Below are 18955 nucleotides of genomic sequence, written 5' to 3'. Positions count from 1 at the left end.
GTGATCAGATTGCTGTGCAAGTTTACAGATTGCAGTGCAGTTCACACAGGGTAGTGTGAACTGGAAAAGTGGTGGAGGAACCGGCTCTATAATCGTGACTGTTCCTGCACCGCACCAGTGTGAGCCTGAGGTAAAAGCGGAGTTACACCATATGGGCACTGGTGAGGCTGAAATGATGTGGACTGGCAAGGCTGCATTGATGGACACTGATCAGGCTGCATTGATGGGCACTGATCAGACTGCATTGATGGGCAGTGCAGTCTATATGTCTCTGTGTGGGCAAAGTTATTGCTGGTATATTGTTTTTGGAGCACTGTATATATATATGTGTGTGTGTGTGTGTGTATAGGTATTTTACTCTTAGCAATTTGGAATCCCTAGGAAACAATGGTATCAAGAAAGAGAAAAATTGACTGAGAGTGTAGGATATTCAAAGAACAATGGACTTATGATTACTTTTTCATGCCATACAAGGAAAGAGCTGTGTGTTTGATATGCCAGAATATAGTGTCTGTGTTCAAAGAATATAATTTGCGTCGATGCTATCAAACTCAACATAAAGATAAATATGACTGTTTGGTCGGAGAAGTGAGAAAAGATTAAATATTAAAAGTGAAATATACATTGACAACTCAGCAAAATACTTTTCTGAAGGAGAAACAGCTAAATACTTCATCACTGCGAGCAAGTTTTCAAGTTGCCAACCTAATAGTGTGCACGGGCAGACCATTCATGGAGGGAGAATTTGTTAAAGAATGCCTTCTTTGGGGGTGGGGCCCGGCACGTGGGGCTCGGCCAGGGCAGAGCATGGATGAAGTCTGATGACAAGGAACTTGAGACCTAGCAAAAAGATGCTCATCAGTTCTTCTGCTGAAATGCATGTGAACTGAACAGCTTCCTTGCATCTGGGCACCGTGAGTCCAGGGAGATAGGACTCCAGTCATCTCTGGCTGGTGGGATCTGCCTATCATCACCCCTGAGAGGATACAGGGAGTCAGCAAGAGACTTCTGGACCCCAAGAGGAGGACTAAAACAGTGGAAAACCGGCAAGTGGTCGCGTGTGTTCAATCCGTCTAAACCCGCCAGCAACTTCCACAGGCACGAGAACTTAAAGAGCAAGAGGAAGTGAAAGGAAAATTAGGGCAAGGAAACAGATAAAAGAAATCACTCATGAGGAAGAATCGGCAGAAAACTCCAGGCAACATGAAGAACCAGTCCAGAACAACCCCGCCAAGGGACCATGAGGTAGCTACTGCAGAGGATTCCACCTATACAGAAATGTTAGGAATGACAGAAAGGGAATTTAGAATACACATGTTGAAAACAATGAAAGAAATGATGGAAACAATGAAGGAAACTGCTAATAAAGTGGAAATTAAACAAACAGAAATTCAAAAACAGAATCAAATAAGAGATGAACGATATGAAGAATATAAAAAGGATATAGCAGAGCTGAAGGAAATGAAACTGTCAATCAGGGAACTTAAAGATGCAATGGAAAGTATCAGCAACAGGTTAGACCATGCAGAAGAAAGAATTTCAGAGGTAGAAGACAAACTTTTTGAGATAACTCAGATAGTAAAAGAGGCAGAAAAGAAGAGAGAGAAAGCAGAACGTTCACTGTCAGAATTATGGGACTTGATGAAGCGTTCCAACATACGAGTTATAGGAATTCCAGAAGGGGAAGAAGAATGCCCCAGAGGAATGGAAGCCATACTACAGAATATTATAAAAGAAAATTTCCCAAATATCACCAAAGATTCTGACACACTGCTTTCAGAGGGCTATCGGACCCCAGGGCGCCTCAACTCTAACCGAGCTTCTCCAAGACACATTGTGATGAACCTGTCCAAAGTCAAGACAAAAGAAAAGATTCTGCAAGCTGCCAGCAGTAAGTGCCAGTTGACCTACAGGGGCAAATCCATCAGAGTGACCGCAGACTTCTCTAATGAAATTTTCCAAGCAAGAAGACAATGGTCATCTACCTTTAATCTACTTAAACAGCACGATTTCCAGCCCAGAATTCTGTACCCTGCTAAATTAAGCTTCAAAATTGACGGAGAAATCAAATCATTTACAGATATACAAACAATGAGGAAATTTGCCACAACAAGACCAGTCCTACAGGAAATACTTCAACCTGTTCTACACACTGACCACCACAATGGATCAGCAGCAAAGTAAGAACTCAGAAATTAAAGGACAGAACCTAACCTCCACACTGATGCAAAAGATAAAACTAAGCAATGGACTCTCACCAAATAAGATGAATAGAATACTACCACACTTATCAATTATCTCAATAAATGTTAATGGCTTGAATTCCCCACTGAAGAGACATAGATTGGTTGACTGGATTAAAAAACACAAGCCATCCATTTGCTGTCTGCAAGAAACACACCTGGCTTCAAAAGACAAATTAAAGCTCCGAGTCAAGGGTTGGAAGACAATTTTTCAGGCAAATGGCATTCAGAAGAAAAGAGGAGTTGCAATCTTATTTTCAGATTCATGTGGATTTAAAGCAACTAAAGTCAAAAAAAGACAAAGATGGTCACTTTATATTGGTCAAGGGAAAAATACAACAAGAAGATGTTTCAATTCTAAATATCCATGCACCAATTTAAATGCTCCCAGATTCTTGAAACAGACCTTACTCAGCCTGAGCAATATGATATCTGATAATACCATAATAACAGGGGACCTTAACACTCCTCTTACAGAGCTGGACAGATCCTCTAAACAGAAATTAAACAAGGATATAAGAGATTTAAATGAGACCCTAGAACAACTGTGCTTGATAGACGCATACAGAAGACTCCATCCCAAAGATGAAGAATATACATTCTTCTCATCACCCCATGGAACATTCTCCAAAATTGATCATATCCTGGGACACAAAACAAATATCAACAGAATCAAAAGAATTGAAATTTTACCTTGTATCTTCTCAGACCATAAGGCACTAAAGGTGGAACTCAACTCTAACAAAAATGCTCGACCCCACACAAAGGCATCGAAATTAAACAATCTTCTGTTGAATAACAGATGGGTGAACGAAGAAATAAAACAGGAAATCATTAACTTCCTTGAGCATAACAACAATGAAGACACAAGCCACCAAAACCTCTGGGATACTGCAAAAGCAGTTTTCAGAGGAAAATTCATCGCTTTAGATGCCTACATTCGAAAAACAGAAAGAGAGCACATCAACAATCTCACAAGAGATCTTATGGAATTGGAAAAAGAAGAACAATCTAAGCCTAAACTCAGTAGAAGAAAAGAAATATCCAAAATCAAATCAGAGATCAATGAAATTGAAAACAAAAGAATCATTCAGAAAATTAATGAAACAAGGAGTTGGTTTTTTGAAAAAATAAATAAAATAAACCATTGGCCAGACTAACTAGAAATAGAAAAGTAAAATCTCTAGTAACCTCAATCAGAAATGATAAAGGGGAAATAACAACTGATCCCACAGAGATACAAGAGATCATCTCTGAATACTACCAGAAACTCTATGCCCTGAAATTTGACAATGTGAAAGAAATGGATCAATATTTGGAATCACACCCTCTCCCTAGGCTCAGCCAGGAAGAAATAGAGCTCCTGAACAGACCAATTTCAAGCACTGAGATCAAAGAAACAATAAAAAAGCTTCCAACCAAAAAATGCCCTGGTCCAGATGGCTTCACTCCAGAATTCTATCAAACCTTCAAGGAAGAGCTTATTCCTGTACTGCAGAAATTATTCCAAAAAACTGAAGAAGAAGGAATCTTCCCCAACACATTCTATGAAGCAAACATCACCCTGATACCAAAACCAGGAAAAGACCCAAACAAAAAGGAGAATTTCAGACCAATCTCACTCATGAACATACATGCAAAAATTCTCAACAAAATCCTAGCCAATAGATTACAGCTTATCATCAAAAAAGTCATTCATCATGATCAAGAAGGCTTCATCCCAGGGATGCAAGGCTGGTTTAACATACACAAGTCTATAAACGTTATCCACCATATTAACAGAGGCAAAAATAAAGATCACATGATCCTCTCAATAGATGCAGAAAAAGCATTTGATAAAATCCAGCATCCTTTTCTAATTAGAACACTGAAGAGTATAGACATAGGTGGCACATTTCTAAAACTGATTGAAGCTATCTATGACAAACCCACAGCCAATATTTTACTGAACGGAGTAAAACTGAAAGCTTTTCCTCTTAGAACTGGAACCAGACAAGGTTGTCCTCTGTCGCCTTTACTATTCAACGTAGTGCTGGAAGTTCTAGCCAATACAATTAGGTAAGACAAGGAAATAAAGGGAATCCAAATGGGAGCAGAGGAGGTCAAACTCTCCCTCTTTGCTGACGACATGATCTTATACTTAGAGAACCCCAAAGACTCAACCACAAGACTCCTAGAAGTCATCAAAAAATACAGTAATGTTTCAGGATATAAAATCAATGTCCACAAGTCAGTAGCCTTTGTGTACACCAATAACAGTCAAGATGAGAAGCTAATTAAGGACACAACTCCCTTCACCATAGTTTCAAAGAAAATTAAATACCTAGGAATATACCTAACGAAGGAGGTGAAGGACCTCTATAAAGAAAACTATGAACTCCTCAGAAAGGAAATAACAGAGGATATTAACAAATGGAAGAACATACCATGCTCATGGATGGGAAGAATCAACATTGTTAAAATGTCTATACTTCCCAAAGCAATCTACCTATTCAATGCCATTCCTATCAAAATACCAACATCGTACTTTCAAGATTTGGAAAAAATGATTCTGCGTTTTGTATGGAACCGGAAAAAACCCCGTATAGCTAAGGCAGTTCTCTGTAACAAAAATAAAGCTGGGGGCATCAGCATACCAGATTTTAGTCTGTACTACAAAGCCATAGTGCTCAAGACAGCATGGTACTGGCACAAAAACAGAGACATAGACACTTGGAATCGAATTGAAAACCAAGAAATGAAACTAACATCTTACAACCACCTAATCTTTGATAAACCAAACAAGAACATACCTTGGGGGAAAGACTCCCTATTCAATAAATGGTGTTGGGAGAACTGGACGTCTACATGTAAAAGACTGAAACTGGACCCACACCTTTCCCCACTCACAAAAATTGATTCAAGATGGATAAAGGACTTAAACTTAAGGCATGAAACAATAAAAATCCTCCAAGAAAGCATAGGAAAAACACTGGAAGATACTGGCCTGGGGAAAGACTTCATGAAGAAGACTGCCATGGCAATTGCAACAACAACAAAAATAAACAAATGGGACTTCATTAAACTGAAAAGCTTCTGTACAGCTAAGGAGACAATAACCAAAGCAAAGAGACAACCTACACAATGGGAAAGGATATTTGCATATTTTCAATCAGACAAAAGCTTGATAACTAGGATCTATAGAGAACTCAAATTAATCCACATGAAAAAAGCCAACAATCCCATATATCAACAGGCAAGAGACATGAATAGAACTTTCTCTAAAGACGACAGACGAATGGCTAACACATGAAAAAATGTTCATTGTCTCTATATATTAGAGAAATACAAATCAAAACAACCCTGAGATATCATCTAACCCCAGTGAGAATGGCCCACATCACAAAATCTCAAAACTGCAGATGCTGGCGTGGATGTGGAGAGAAGGGAACACTTTTACACTGCTGGTGGGACTGCAAACTAGTACAACCTTTCTGGAAGGAAGTATGGAGAAACCTCAAGGAACTCAAGCTAGACCTCCCATTTGATCCTACAATCCCATTACTGGGCATCTACCCAGAAGGAAAAAAATCCTTTTATCATAAGGACACTTGTACTAGATTGTTCATTGCAGCTCAATTTACAATCGCCAGAATGTGGAAACAGCCTAAATGCCCACCAACCCAGGAATGGATTAACAAGCTGTGGTATATGTATACCATGGAATACTATTCAGCCATTAAAAAAAAAGGAGACTTTACATCCTTCATATTAACCTGGATGGACGTGGAAGACATTATTCTTAGTAAAGCATCACAAGAATGGAGAAGCATGAATCCTATGTACTCAATTTTGATATGAGGACAATTAATAACAATTATGGTTATGGGGGGGGAAGCAGAAAGAGGGAAGGAGGGAGCGGGGTGGGGCCTTGGTGTGTGTCACACTTTATGGGGGCAAGACATGATTGCAAGAGGGACTTTACCTAACAATTGCAATCAGTGTAACCTGGCTTATTGTACCCTCAATGAATCCCCAACAATAAAACAAAAAAAAAAAAAGAAGAATATGTTCTAGCTCCATCCAGGTAAACATAAAAGATGTGAAGTCTCCATCTTTTCTATGGTTGTATAGTGTTCCATGGTGTACATATACCACAATTTGTCAATCCATTCATGGGTTGATGGACATTTGGGCTGCTTCCATGACTTGGTCATTATGAATTGGGCTGTGATAAACATTCTGGTGCAAATGTCTTTGTTGTAAAATAATTTTTGAACATCTAGGTATATACCTAGTAGAGGAATTAGAGGATTGAAAAGCAGGTCTATTAATTCCTTGAGTATTCTCCAAACTTCTTTCCAAAACGGATGTACTAGCTTGCATTCCCACCAGCAGTGTACAAGTGTTCCCTTCTCTCCACATCTATGCCAACATTTGTAGTTTTGGAATTTGTGATGTGGGCTACTTTTACTAGAGTTACACAATATCTCAAAGTTGTTTTGATTTGCATTTCTTTGGTGATTAAAGATGATGAGTCTTTTTTTCATGTGTTTGTAGGCCACGTGCCTGTCTTCTTCACAGAAGCTTCGGTTCAAGTCTCTTGCCCACGAAGAAGTGGGGCTATTTGTTCTTTTCTTATTGATTAGTTTGTGTTCTCTGTGGATTCTAGTTATCATACCTTTGTCAGAAACATAACCTGCAAATATCTTCTCCCAATCTAAGAGCTGTCTGCTTGTTTTACTTACTGTGTTCTTGGCTGTGCAGAAGCTTTGTAGTTTGATCAGATCCAAGTATTATATTTTTGGTGTTGCTTCAATTGCCAGGGGTATCCTCCTCATAAAAAATTCTCCCAGGCCAATTTCTTCAAGTGTTTTCCCTGCACTCTCTCCAAGTATCTTTATAGTTTCATGTCTTAAGTTTAAATCTTTCATCCAGTGAGAATCAATTTTTGTTAATGGTGAAAGATAAGGGTCCAGTTTCAGTCTTCTATAGGACAGCAGCCTGTTCTTCCAGCACCATTTGTTAAATACGGAATCTTTCCCCCGTTAATGCTTTTTATAGACTTATCAAAGATCAAATGACGATAAGTGCCTGGGTTCATCTCTTGGTTCTCTATTCTGTTCCATGTGTCTACCTCTCTATTTTTGTGCCAGTACCATGCTGTTTTGATCACTATAGATTTATAGTATAGCCTGAAGTCTGGTAATGTGATACCTCCTGATTTTTTATTTCTGAGTAATATCTTGGATATTCGAGGTTTTTTCTGATTCCATATAAAATGAAGTACTAATTTTTCAAGATCTTTAAAGTATGACAATGGTGCTTTAATAGGGATTACATTAAATCTGTAGATTGCAATGGGTAATATGGACATTTTAGCAATGTTGATTCTTCCCAGCCATGAGCATGGTATATTTTTCTATTTGTTAACATCTTCTGCCATTTCTTTTCTCGGAGTTTCATAATTTTCTTTATGACGATCTTTCACATCCTTTGTTAAGTAAATTCCCAGATATTTCATCTTTGGCTCTCCTGTAAAAGGAGTAGAGTCCTTGACTGTATTTTCAGCTTGACTATTGTTGGTATATATAAAAGCTACTGATTTGTAAGTATTGATTTTTGTATCCTGAGATGCTGCTATATTCCTTAATCACTTCTAAGAGTTTTATAGTTGAGTCCTTTGAGTTTTCTAGGTATAAGATCATGTCATCCACAAAGAGTGAGAGTTTGATCACTGCTGACCCCATCTGGATACCCTTGATCTCCTTCTCTTGCCTGATTGTGACGGCGAAGACTTCCATTACTATGTTGAATGGCAGTGGAGACAAAGGACATCCTTTTCTAGTTCCACATCTGAGTGGAAATGTTTTCAATTTTACTCCATTCAATATAATATTGGCTGGGGATTTGCTGTAGATGGCCTCTATCAGTTTAAGAAATGTCCCATCCAATGAATCCCCAACAATAAAAAAAAAAAAAAAAAAAAAAGAAACGTCCCATCTAAGCCAATTTTTTATTCTTCTTAGTAAAGTATCTCAAGAATGGAAGAAAAAGTATCCAGTGTATTCAATACTATTATGAAACCAATATATAATCACCTACACATTCATACAAGTAATAAAATAAAACTATAGTCCAGAATGATGGGAAGAAGAGAGAGAGGGGAGAGAAGGGGGGAGGTGAAAGGAGGGAGGGCATTTGGTGGGACCTCAACTAACGTGCATAATGCAATGGTACATTTTAAACATCTTACCATAACAAATAAGTGAGGTGATGGTTCTGTTAACAAGTTTGATGTACGTTTTGCAGATTGTACATCAAATCAGGACATTGTACCCCATAAATGTATTAATGTACACAGTTATGATTTAATAAAAAAAAGTATATACTGCATATATGTGTAGTATACACAAAATATGTGTTATTTGACTATTTATTTTATCAGTAACAGTTGTGGTCAAGAGTAGGCTATTAGTAAAGTTTGGGGGGAGTAGAAAATTATATGCTGATTTTTTGACTGCACAGGGAACTGGCAGTCCTGTGTTTTCAAAGGAAAACTATATATACCAAAGACTTGGATAATCAAAACAGTAGACTAACCCCAGACAACAAAATGATTGTAGTCTACCTGAGAAGAATTGCCATAATTTCAAGAATTAAATATCAACCTACTAGCTTTTATCACATGCAAAGATAATCATAAAAACGAATAATCCTGTCAAAAGAGTTAAAATTGTACTTCATTTTAAAGTTGAAGTTCTGGGGCCAGGTACAGTGGCTCACGCCTGTAATCCCAGCACTTGGGAGGCCGAGGTGGGTGTATTGCCTTAGCTCACAGGTTTGAGACCAGCCTGAGCCAGAGCTAGACCTCATCTCTAAAAATAGCCAGGTGTTGTAGCAGGCACCCGTCACCCCAGCTACTTGGGAGGCTGAGGCAAGACAATCGCTTAAGCCCAAGAGTTTGAGGTTCCTGTGAGCTGTGACACCATGGCACTCTACAAAGGGCTACAAAGCGAGACTTTGTCTCAAAAAAAAAAAGTTCTGCAAAGTCTGACTCTTGAAAACTAATAATTTGGTGAAAATAAAGGTTACAAATTCTTTGAAAGAAAACAACTCAAAACCACATTAAAATTGGTAAAATTTCATATGGATAAAGAAGCTTAATTATTCAAATCTTTGTTATAAAATTTACGTAGGAAAGACTGATTCTGTTTTAAACAATCTCAATAAAATACAAATAAAAATAGAAACTGAATTGATGAAATGATTTAACTGTCTTTATGATACTTACTCTGGGAAATATTTTCTAAATATAAATTCGTCCATATTGGAATAATTCTGTAATTCTAGTTCAACTGTTTCTATTCAGAAACACAAAATCAAGCCCTCAGAGTTGAAATATTAAATACCTATACCTAGCCCAGTGTCTAGTACACAGAAGATGTCAACAAAAACTCAGCAGAGGAAAAGAAGGGGACTATGGAGAAACCAAAAGGGAAGGAATGAAAATCACAGGAGAGTGGGTCAAAAAAAATAGAACATAGTTAAGCAAGGGGTCAACTGTGTGAAGTATTAACAGAACAGAGGAATGAAAGGTGCCCTACCAGACTCACCAATATGAAGTTTATGGAAGACATTAGCAAGTGCTATGTTAGTGAGATGAATGTAAGCAGAGGAAATGGAGACATAATTGTCTCCAGACAGACTCTTCCAAAAAGTTTGGCTGTTAAGGACAGCAAGAGAGAGGGTGATACTAAAAGAGAATATAGGGAAGGGGGAAATAATTTTGTGTTTGTGAGAAGGGAAATGTTTTTAATAGGAGAGATATTTAAATGTTCAGAATATAGTTCAGAGGGAATACAACGTATTAAATAATAAAATCCTGAGAAAAAGCAAATAAAAAAGCACAGGAAGAATGAATCTTAGAAAGCGAAACTGTTTCTCTACTTTAACAAGAGGGCAAATTCTAAAGCAGGGAGATTTCCAATGTTTGACGGTAAGATACAGGCAGATATCTATGACCAACCTTTTTTGTTTTCTTATACTGCATTTTGGCAGAGTAAGAGTTATCTTGAGCCACAGAAACTAAAGATAATTAGCTACAACCTAAGAATAGGGGGAAGGGGGAAAGGGAGGGGAGGGAGGGGTGAGGTGGGTAGAGGGAAGGGGATTGGTGGGATTACACCAGTGGTGCATCTTACAAGGGTATATGTGAAACTTGGTAAATGGTCTGTGAAGCTAGTGAATGATGCCCCATGAATATATCAATGTACACAGCTATGATTTAATTAAAAAATAATAATAATAAAAATAAAGATAATTAGCAAAAAAGAGGTCCATGCATACTTTTTTGTGATATCTGACACCACAGATAACCAAAAAAAAAAAAGGCCTTACAAAATCATGACGCAGCCCAGGGACCACAGGCAGGATGAAAGCAAAGACAGAGAAAAGAAGATCAAAGGTTTAAGCAAAGTGGAGTTGAAACTGTCATTGTAGAGGAGTAAGTTAACCAAACAAATTGAGTAAAAATGCTAGATAGTATTGTGGGCCAATTTGAGTGTGGATGTTAGTAAATTTATAAAAGCAATAATCTACTTCTTCTATGACACAGAACAAACAAGTAAACAAACAAATAAATATATAATTATAAACTGTAAGTGCTATAAAGAAAATAAACAGGGTGGTATGTTAGAAAATATATGGTACAAACTCACCCTGTGAGACAGGTGAGGAAACTCAATGTTGTAAAGGTTAAATAATTTGTACAAGAATATATGATTAAGTGACAGAGTGAAGACCAGAACTCAAGTCTTTCTGTTCCAAGGTCTAACTTTTAAGCCACAAATTTATATATATGATGCTCAAGTCCAACAAGTAAATTCAGTTTTATAATCAAATGTCATCTGTACAGTCTTTGTAACAGAATAATAATCCATAAGTAGTCATAAATAAAGACTATACTACTTACCTGTAAACTTATTCCAGTTTCCTCTTTACTTTTTTCACTCAAACTAGAAATAGTTGTACTCTGGCTTCCATCTTCAAATGTAAGGCTTCTATTGGTCACAAAAGCACCACTTTTAAAGTGAACATACTAGTTAGAGGCTTCTGAATATACATACTACAGACTTAGAAAGAAAAAAACTAATGAAGGTTGCAAATAAAACACAATGATACTATAAAATGTAACATTTAGACCTAGGATGGAAAGAAAATTTGTGAATGAAAACTGTATTTTAATAATAATCTCCTATAAAAGGCTATCTGTCAAAATGTGATTATTTATAAAAAGATAGGCCTATTAAGTATAGAGCAGATGGGCCAAGCACAGTGGCTCCATCTATAATCCTAGCACTTTGGGATGACAAGGCAGGATGATCACTTGAGGCCAGGAGTCTGAGATCAGCCTGAGCAAAAACCAAGACCTCCATCTCTACAGAAAGTAGAAAAATTAATCAGGCATTATGGCATACACCTGTAGTCCCAGCTACTCAGAAGGCTGAGGCAGGAAAATCCCATGAGCTTAGGAGTCTGAGGTTACAGTGACCTATGATGAAACAACTACACTCTAACCAGAGTGATAGAGCAAGACCCTGCCTCAAAGAAAAAAGTAATGTGGCTAAATATAGAGCAGATGCACCTAAATTCAGTTCCTTAATATTCTGTCAGTGGTTTTACCTGAAACTCAACCTAATTAATAACTATGGACTACAAATTAAGATGCAATGAAGTAGCATTTAAAATCTAATAAATTGGGCTCGGTGCTTGTAGCTCAGTGGGTAGGGCACTGGCCACATACACAGGGCTGGTGGGTTCGAACCTGGCCCCAGCCTGGCAAATGACAATGACAATTACAAAAACAACAAAAAATAGTTGGGCGTTGTGGCAGGTGCCTGTAGTCCCAACTACTTGGGAGGCTGAAGCAAGAGAATTGCTTAAGCCCAAGAGTTTGAGGTTGCTGTGGGTTGTGAAGCCATAGCACTCTACTGAGGGCAACATACTGAGACTCTGCCTCAAAAAAAAATTTAAAAATCTAATAAACTGACATAAATTAAGAAATCTGATAATATTAACTATTGAGAAGGAAGCAGATCAGTAGGATCCACTTAGAACAAGACTATAGGCTAGGTGTGGTGGGAGTGCTGGCCACATTCCCAGCACTGTGGGAGGCCTAGGTGAGAGGACTGCTGAGGCTAAGAGTTCAAGATCAGCCTGGGTGACATAGTGAGACCCCATTTCTTAAAAAAAAAAAAAAAAATTGCTGGTGATGTTGTCACGTGCCTTGTAGGCCCAGCTACTTGGGAGGTTATGAGGTAGGAGAATTGCTTGACCCCAGGAGTTTAAGGCTTCAGTGAGCTGACAGTGGCACTGCATTATAGCCTAGGCAACAGAACAGGACCCCTGTCTCAGATTAAAAAAAAAAAAAAAAAAATTACCAAGATTATGAAAACAGTAACAGTCATGATTAGAACTCAGATCTACTTTCAAAGCCTTAGCTACAAACCATGCAAACCATGGTATCAAGTTCTATAAGTAACTTCAAGTCTAAAATTGTAATAGCTATGATGTCTGTAATAACGCAATATATAAAATGGTAACTATCTTGAGTTAGAGTGCCTCAAATATTTACCTCTAAACTTATTCTAGTTTCTTCTTTACCTTTTCCACACAATCTACAAATAGTATATTCAGGCTACCTTCTTCAAATATAAGGCTTCCTATTGGGGCGGCGCCTGTGGCTCAGTCGGTAAGGCGCAGGCCCCATATAAGGAGGGTGGGGGGTTCAAACCTGGCCCCGGCTGAATTGCAACCAAAAAAATAGCCGGGCGTTGTGGCAGGTGCCTGTAGTCCCAGCTACTCGGGAGACTGAGGCAAAAGAATCATTTAAGCCCAGGAGTTGGAGGTTGCTGTGAGCTGTGTGATGCCACGGCACTCTACCCAGGGCCATAAAGTGAGACTCTGTCTCTACAAAAAAAAAAAAGACTTCCTATTGACTTGCTTCTTTCTTTCCCAAATACATTTCTGGTAAGTATACAAATTGGTATAACCACTTTAAGAAACAATTAGGCACTATCTTATAAGGTGGAAAATATGCATACCCTGCAATCCTACATTTAAGAGATACGTAACTGAGAGAATCGGCAAATAAATTGTGGTATCTCATCCCAATGGTACATTAAATGGCAGTGACAAATGAACTGTATCAACACACAGCACAAATAAATCTTCTAAAAATACTTAATGAAAGAACAAGGTACAGGAAATTATACATGCAATTTCATATAAAGCTCAAAAAAAGAAAAAAACTAAACCATAAGGGTTCCTATTTATATATGAAAAATATCATCCAAAGAAATGTGAAACGCAAAACTCAAAAAATATTTACTTCTTGAAAGAAGCACAGGAGGATGGGAAAATGAAAAGCACTAAGTAAAAGAATGCTGCTGACAATGTTTTATTTTACCTTATAACCTTCATGTATAGACATCACATGTATTTTTTTTCTTTATTGGCATATTATATTAAAAATAGTTTTTAGATGAGAGATCTGGAAAATGGGTAAGATAGGATTAGCGGGTATGACTTTGTAAGTCTGAGACTGCAATTCATCCAGGTAATAAGTACTTACAGAGTTGCCAGAACTTCTGTCAGGCACTGCCTTAAGTATTAGGAATACTAAGATAACTGAGGGTGTGAACTAACATCTGTTGCCTAAATTCTGCTTGGAGTTGTTTTGAATTTATGTTTTTCTGAAAAAATTATGTACACTAACATTGAAATCTCATACTTTCTGAAAAACAAGTTAACAAATAAAACTTTATATGTATTCTGGAATACCTAGTATGAGGGATGTCACTAATAACAACTTGAATAGGAAATTTAAGAAGGTTAGTCATTTTCTTTACTTGAAGTGTTGATAAACCATTGATCTATATTTTGCTTACAAGCATACTTTTTTTTTTTTTTTGTAGAGACAGAGTCTCACTGTACCGCCCTCGGGTAGAGGGTGGTGGCGACACACGGCTCACAGCAACCTCTAGCTCTTGGGCTTACGAGATTCTCTTGCCTCAGCCTCCCGAGCAGCTGGGACTACAGGCGCCTGCCACAACGCCCGGCTATTTTTTTGTTGCAGTTTGGCCGGGGCCAGGTTTGAATCCGCCACCCTCGGCATATGGGGCCGGCGCCCCACTCACTGAGCCACAGGCGCCGCCCACAAGCATACTTTTTTTGACCACTTTAGTTTACAAAGCCTTAGCTTGAGGACCTAACAAGCCTCTGAAGAAAACCAGCATTCCCCAGTATCTCTACCTCTCATCTCTCTATTTGCCTTTCCTTTCCATCAGCTGGGGAAAAAAAAAAAACAGGACAGCCAGCCAAAGCAAAGAGCAAGCCCTATTTGTCAGGCACTCTTTCTTCAAGTTAACTAATATAAAATCTAGGCACATCTGCTTTAAAACAAGCAATTTTGCAACTACATTCCATCTGATCTCTTACCTTCAAATTGAAAGTGCTTTTATTTATATTCATCTAATTATTCACTTAATAATTCATCAGACTGCTTTATGGAACTACGATACTAAAGCACATTCAGATTATAATAACTGCTAACAAGTATGTTGGCTCTAAAATTGATAAAAATCTGAAAATAGGCAGCAATAAGTTTTTTACTCATTATATACCTTAAGGACAACATACGTCTCTTCCTAAGAAGATGATAGTAATCATGAATACAACAGTTACATACTATATATAGTTTCTACATAATGTGGATTTATAATTGTTTTCAATTGAAAAGCAGAAATTAAATACCAAATCAGAGAATTAAGAAATTGGTTCGATGGGCGGCGCCTGTGGCTCAGTAAGTAGGACGCCAGCCCCATATGCCGAGGGTGGCAGGTTCAAACCCGGCCCCGGCCAAACTGCAACAAAAAAATAGCCAGGCATTGTGGCAAGCGCCTGTAGTCCCAGCTGCTAAGGAGGCTGAGGCAAGAGAATCGCGTAAGCCCAAGAGTTAGAGGTTGCTGTGAGCTGGGTTGAGTGACGGGTTGTGACGCCACAGCACTCTACCCGAGGGCGGTACAGTGAGACTCTGTCTCTACAAAAAAAAAAAAAAAAGAAAGAAATTGGTTCGAGTCTTCTCAGTTAACTAGACATGGGTCTATATTCTGATTCTTGGCTGTCCACAATCTAAAAATTACACTTCTTCAAGCTTAATGACAATCTAAATAAAAATTATCGGTATCAAGAATGATAAATATACCAACATAATATACCTGTGCTATTTCAAGTGCTTAATATGACTGATTTTGTGGTGAGAAAGTAATGCTAAATGAAAAAAAAAAACACATGAGTAGGCTATTTCAAATAGGATAACAAAGGGTATTTTTTACTCTTCTACTTTCTTGGTTGATTTTTTTTCTGTTTTCACCATGATCTAGGACTATATTTATTAGAAGAGGTCTCAATCAGAGGAAAGCAAGTTAAATTACCTAGAAATACAGGTAGATGAAGAAATGAAACTTAGTCACAGAAAGAAATTAATCACATTATTTTATAGTCAATAAATAAAATAGATTTTGAATAGTTGAGGGATTAGTGGTAAACCAAATCTGAATGGAATTAAGGAATCATTCAATCGCTTGAAAAATAGTTATTGATCATTACATTAAGTTCCCAACACTAACACTTCTGGGTGATACAGAGAAAAGTAAGTGTAATGTCTGTTGTTCAGGAGCTGGTCATCTATACAATTTTTATAAGTAACAAACATTCTTATTTCAAAGTAGAATTACTTCCTTTTAAAAATGTATTATCATTTCACTTTAAAACAAAATTTCTATCTAAATGTTTTCTAAATAGGATACAAGAGATACAATAAACCTTTATTATACATCTTTACTGAAACAATCTCAACACAAATTTTAAAAGCTAAAAATTCCAAATTTCATTACCTTTTCTCTTGATCCTCCATGCTTTTCTTATCTGCATAAATTTCTGCATAGAGTAACGCCGTAAAGTGAGCAGCACAAGACTGAGCTACCTTGGCAACCTCTAGATAATTCAAATCCAGCCAGAAAGCATCATCAAAAACTGTACCGGAAGAAGGTCTAAAGAAAAATTAAATACATCATCATTCCATTTCTTTAATTTCAATACCCAAAGAAAAGCATATTGATATAGAATGCAGTGGGTGGTTGCAAATGCCAAAAAGAAAATTACATTCAAATAACTGTAAACCACATTTCCCTAACAGACAGCTTATAAATAACAGCTGAAGAGTACTATTTCTCAATCCTTTAGGTTTTTGTTTTTTCCCTTAAACCCCTCAGAGAATCTGATGAAATCTACAGACCATCACCCCACACAAATCTGAGATTCATACCTGGTCTCCACCAAGAAATAAAGCACCACAGGCTAAGAATAGGATGCACAGAGTAGCTAGTAACACATGCACACATACACACTCTCTCTTTTAAATATTTAATTAAAAATGTTCATTTCTTCTAAAACACAATTACATACCTTTCCTACTATGGTTCATTTTGTTCATAACTTACTATCAATGTTGAGTTATTTAATAAAAATCTTCCACTGTAGTAATAGCAGGTCAAAATTTAAACAGACCATAAATATTATCTTTTTGAAAAGTAACATTATAGAGATGTGACAAGGCAGTGGTTAAGAGAACTGACTTTGAAGGATATAGGTAGGTTCAAATCTTGCTACATCACCTACTAGCTACATGATCCTTGGCAACTAAACTTGTTAAACTTAGGTTTCCCAGTTTCCTCCATTGTCAATCCTGAAACAACATATAACTTAAAGTAGCTGGAACAATTAAATAATGCCTGTAAAGCTAAATAACTTACTGCACAACAAGCACTCAACTGAGGAACTTGAAATTCAGAGAAGTGAAATAACCTGCCCATGGAAAGGATTGTTACATTAACTGCATGTCAGTCGCATTATATACCTTATCTATTTTAATACCATACACTGCCCCCCTTTAAAGTAAACATTATCCTGATTCTAAAGGTAAGACTGAAGTTCAAAGACACCAAGAAATTTGTCCAAAGAACAAGCTTCTAAGTACCAAACTTAGACATGAACTCAAGACCTTGCCCTTTATTCTATGTTCCATTCATATTTTCTCAAGAAACCTCTTTAAAGTTTTCTTCTTAATTAAAACTGAATATAAAGAATTTTTATCTTTTCCCAGGCCTGCCAGTGTGACCACATTCCACCTCTGTGATAAATCTGAAATGCAGACTCAAAGGTGAAACTGTCTCCCAACACCAAGAAAATAGATGCTCCAGCTCCAGTTACAGCTTCTTCTGGGCTTTCTCAGAGGAAAACTAGTACAAAACAATAAGGTCAATCAGTAACTTTCTAACCAGAAGCAAAAACACTGAAAGGCATTACTACTACTATTACTGTTACTATTCAGAATACAGAGGGAATAATATTTTAAGATATTAATAGCATTTAGGTTAAAAATTTTTCCATTTTCACCCATTCTTTACCAACTACTGACCACTGCTACATACACTCATGAGACATTAATTACTACCTATTCAAAAGATAGGCCTATTATACTATTTCTTCAAAGTTCTGGTCAACGTTCAAGCAGTATAGATAAGTTAGACCACCCACTCTAGTAATTCCAGCACACATTTTTCTTCTTTTTCTTTCTTTCTTTCTTTCTTTTTTTTTTTTTGAGACACTCTTACTCTGTTGCCCCAGGCCAGAGTACATTGGTGTCAGCCTTACTCACAGCAACCTCAAACTCCTGAGTTCAAGGGATCCTCCTGCCTCAGCCTCCCACCTAGCTGGAATTACAGGTATCTACCACAACGCCTGGCTAATTTTTCTATGTTTAGTCGAGGTGGGGTCTTGCTCTTGCTCAAGCTGGTTGCGAACTCCTGAGCTCAAGGGATTCTCCCACCTTGGCCTCCCAGAGTGCTAGGATTACAGGTATGAGCCACAACATCTGGCTCCTAGCATACACTGTTAAAAATCGTGCAGAAGAGGGATGGAGGGAGGGGGGTGGGGCCTTAGTGTGTGTCACACTTTATGGGGGCAAGACATGATTGCAAGAGGGACTTTACCTAACAATTGCAATCAGTGTAACTGGCTTATTGTACCCTCAATGAATCCCCAACAATAAAAAAAAAAAAAAAAACTATAAAAAAAAAAAAAAAAATCTCGTGAAAAATAATAGAAACAAAGATTGGTAAAACAATTTGCCAAAATAAAGAAAATCAACATCCTCATAGCATAATGGATTTTTGAGACCCTGGTGCATGATAAAAAAAAAACAAAAACACAGCTTGTAAGACAGATGACCTGAAAAAGACATTTACACAACTCTATTTACTTCTAAGACCTAAAAGTAAAGAGAAAACTTAAAAGAGGGATAACACAACTAAACGTAACCTGGAAAATTATTTGCTCCTTTCCCACCACCACTAATGCAGATGAAATAAACTAAAGCCCAAAAGGCTGTGTGATTTAGCAAAGGTCACTCTTACTGGCTCAGCTGGGACAAGATTTGAGAGTTTTTGTCACTGATTTAACCAAACCCAGTTCAACCTGAGTTCAACCACTCTGAATACAAATTATCACAAGAAGACATAAGCATCATATAAATTAAATATAGCACTTTGCAATGACTTCAGCAAAAATAATCATGTTAAAAATTCAGCAAGCAGTTAACAGTTATACTT

At 37.4% G+C, this 18955-nt stretch overlaps 1 protein-coding gene across 6 annotated transcripts in view; it reads right to left on the bottom strand.

Annotated features, from left to right (window-relative positions):
* ATM (ATM serine/threonine kinase) overlaps positions 1-18955 on the bottom strand; it is a 151964-nt gene that overhangs the window by 44767 nt on the left and 88242 nt on the right. For 5 of the 6 annotated variants that reach the window (XR_008380621.1, XM_053593919.1, XM_053593923.1 and 2 more), the window contains 2 exons: positions 16181-16336; positions 11197-11305 (listed from right to left, as the gene is read on the bottom strand). Coding sequence is in view for 5 of the 6 variants with exons in the window: in XM_053593919.1 (XP_053449894.1) it covers positions 11197-11305; positions 16181-16336 (265 nt within the window). In the remaining variant the exon portion in view is untranslated. The remainder of the gene's footprint in view (positions 1-11196; positions 11306-16180; positions 16337-18955) is intronic. The other variant, XM_053593921.1, reaches the window with a different exon arrangement.

This window comes from Nycticebus coucang, chromosome 6 (genome assembly GCF_027406575.1).
Source record: "Nycticebus coucang isolate mNycCou1 chromosome 6, mNycCou1.pri, whole genome shotgun sequence".
NCBI lineage: Eukaryota > Metazoa > Chordata > Mammalia > Primates > Lorisidae > Nycticebus > Nycticebus coucang.
This window is presented reverse-complemented; position numbering and strand designations above follow the sequence as displayed.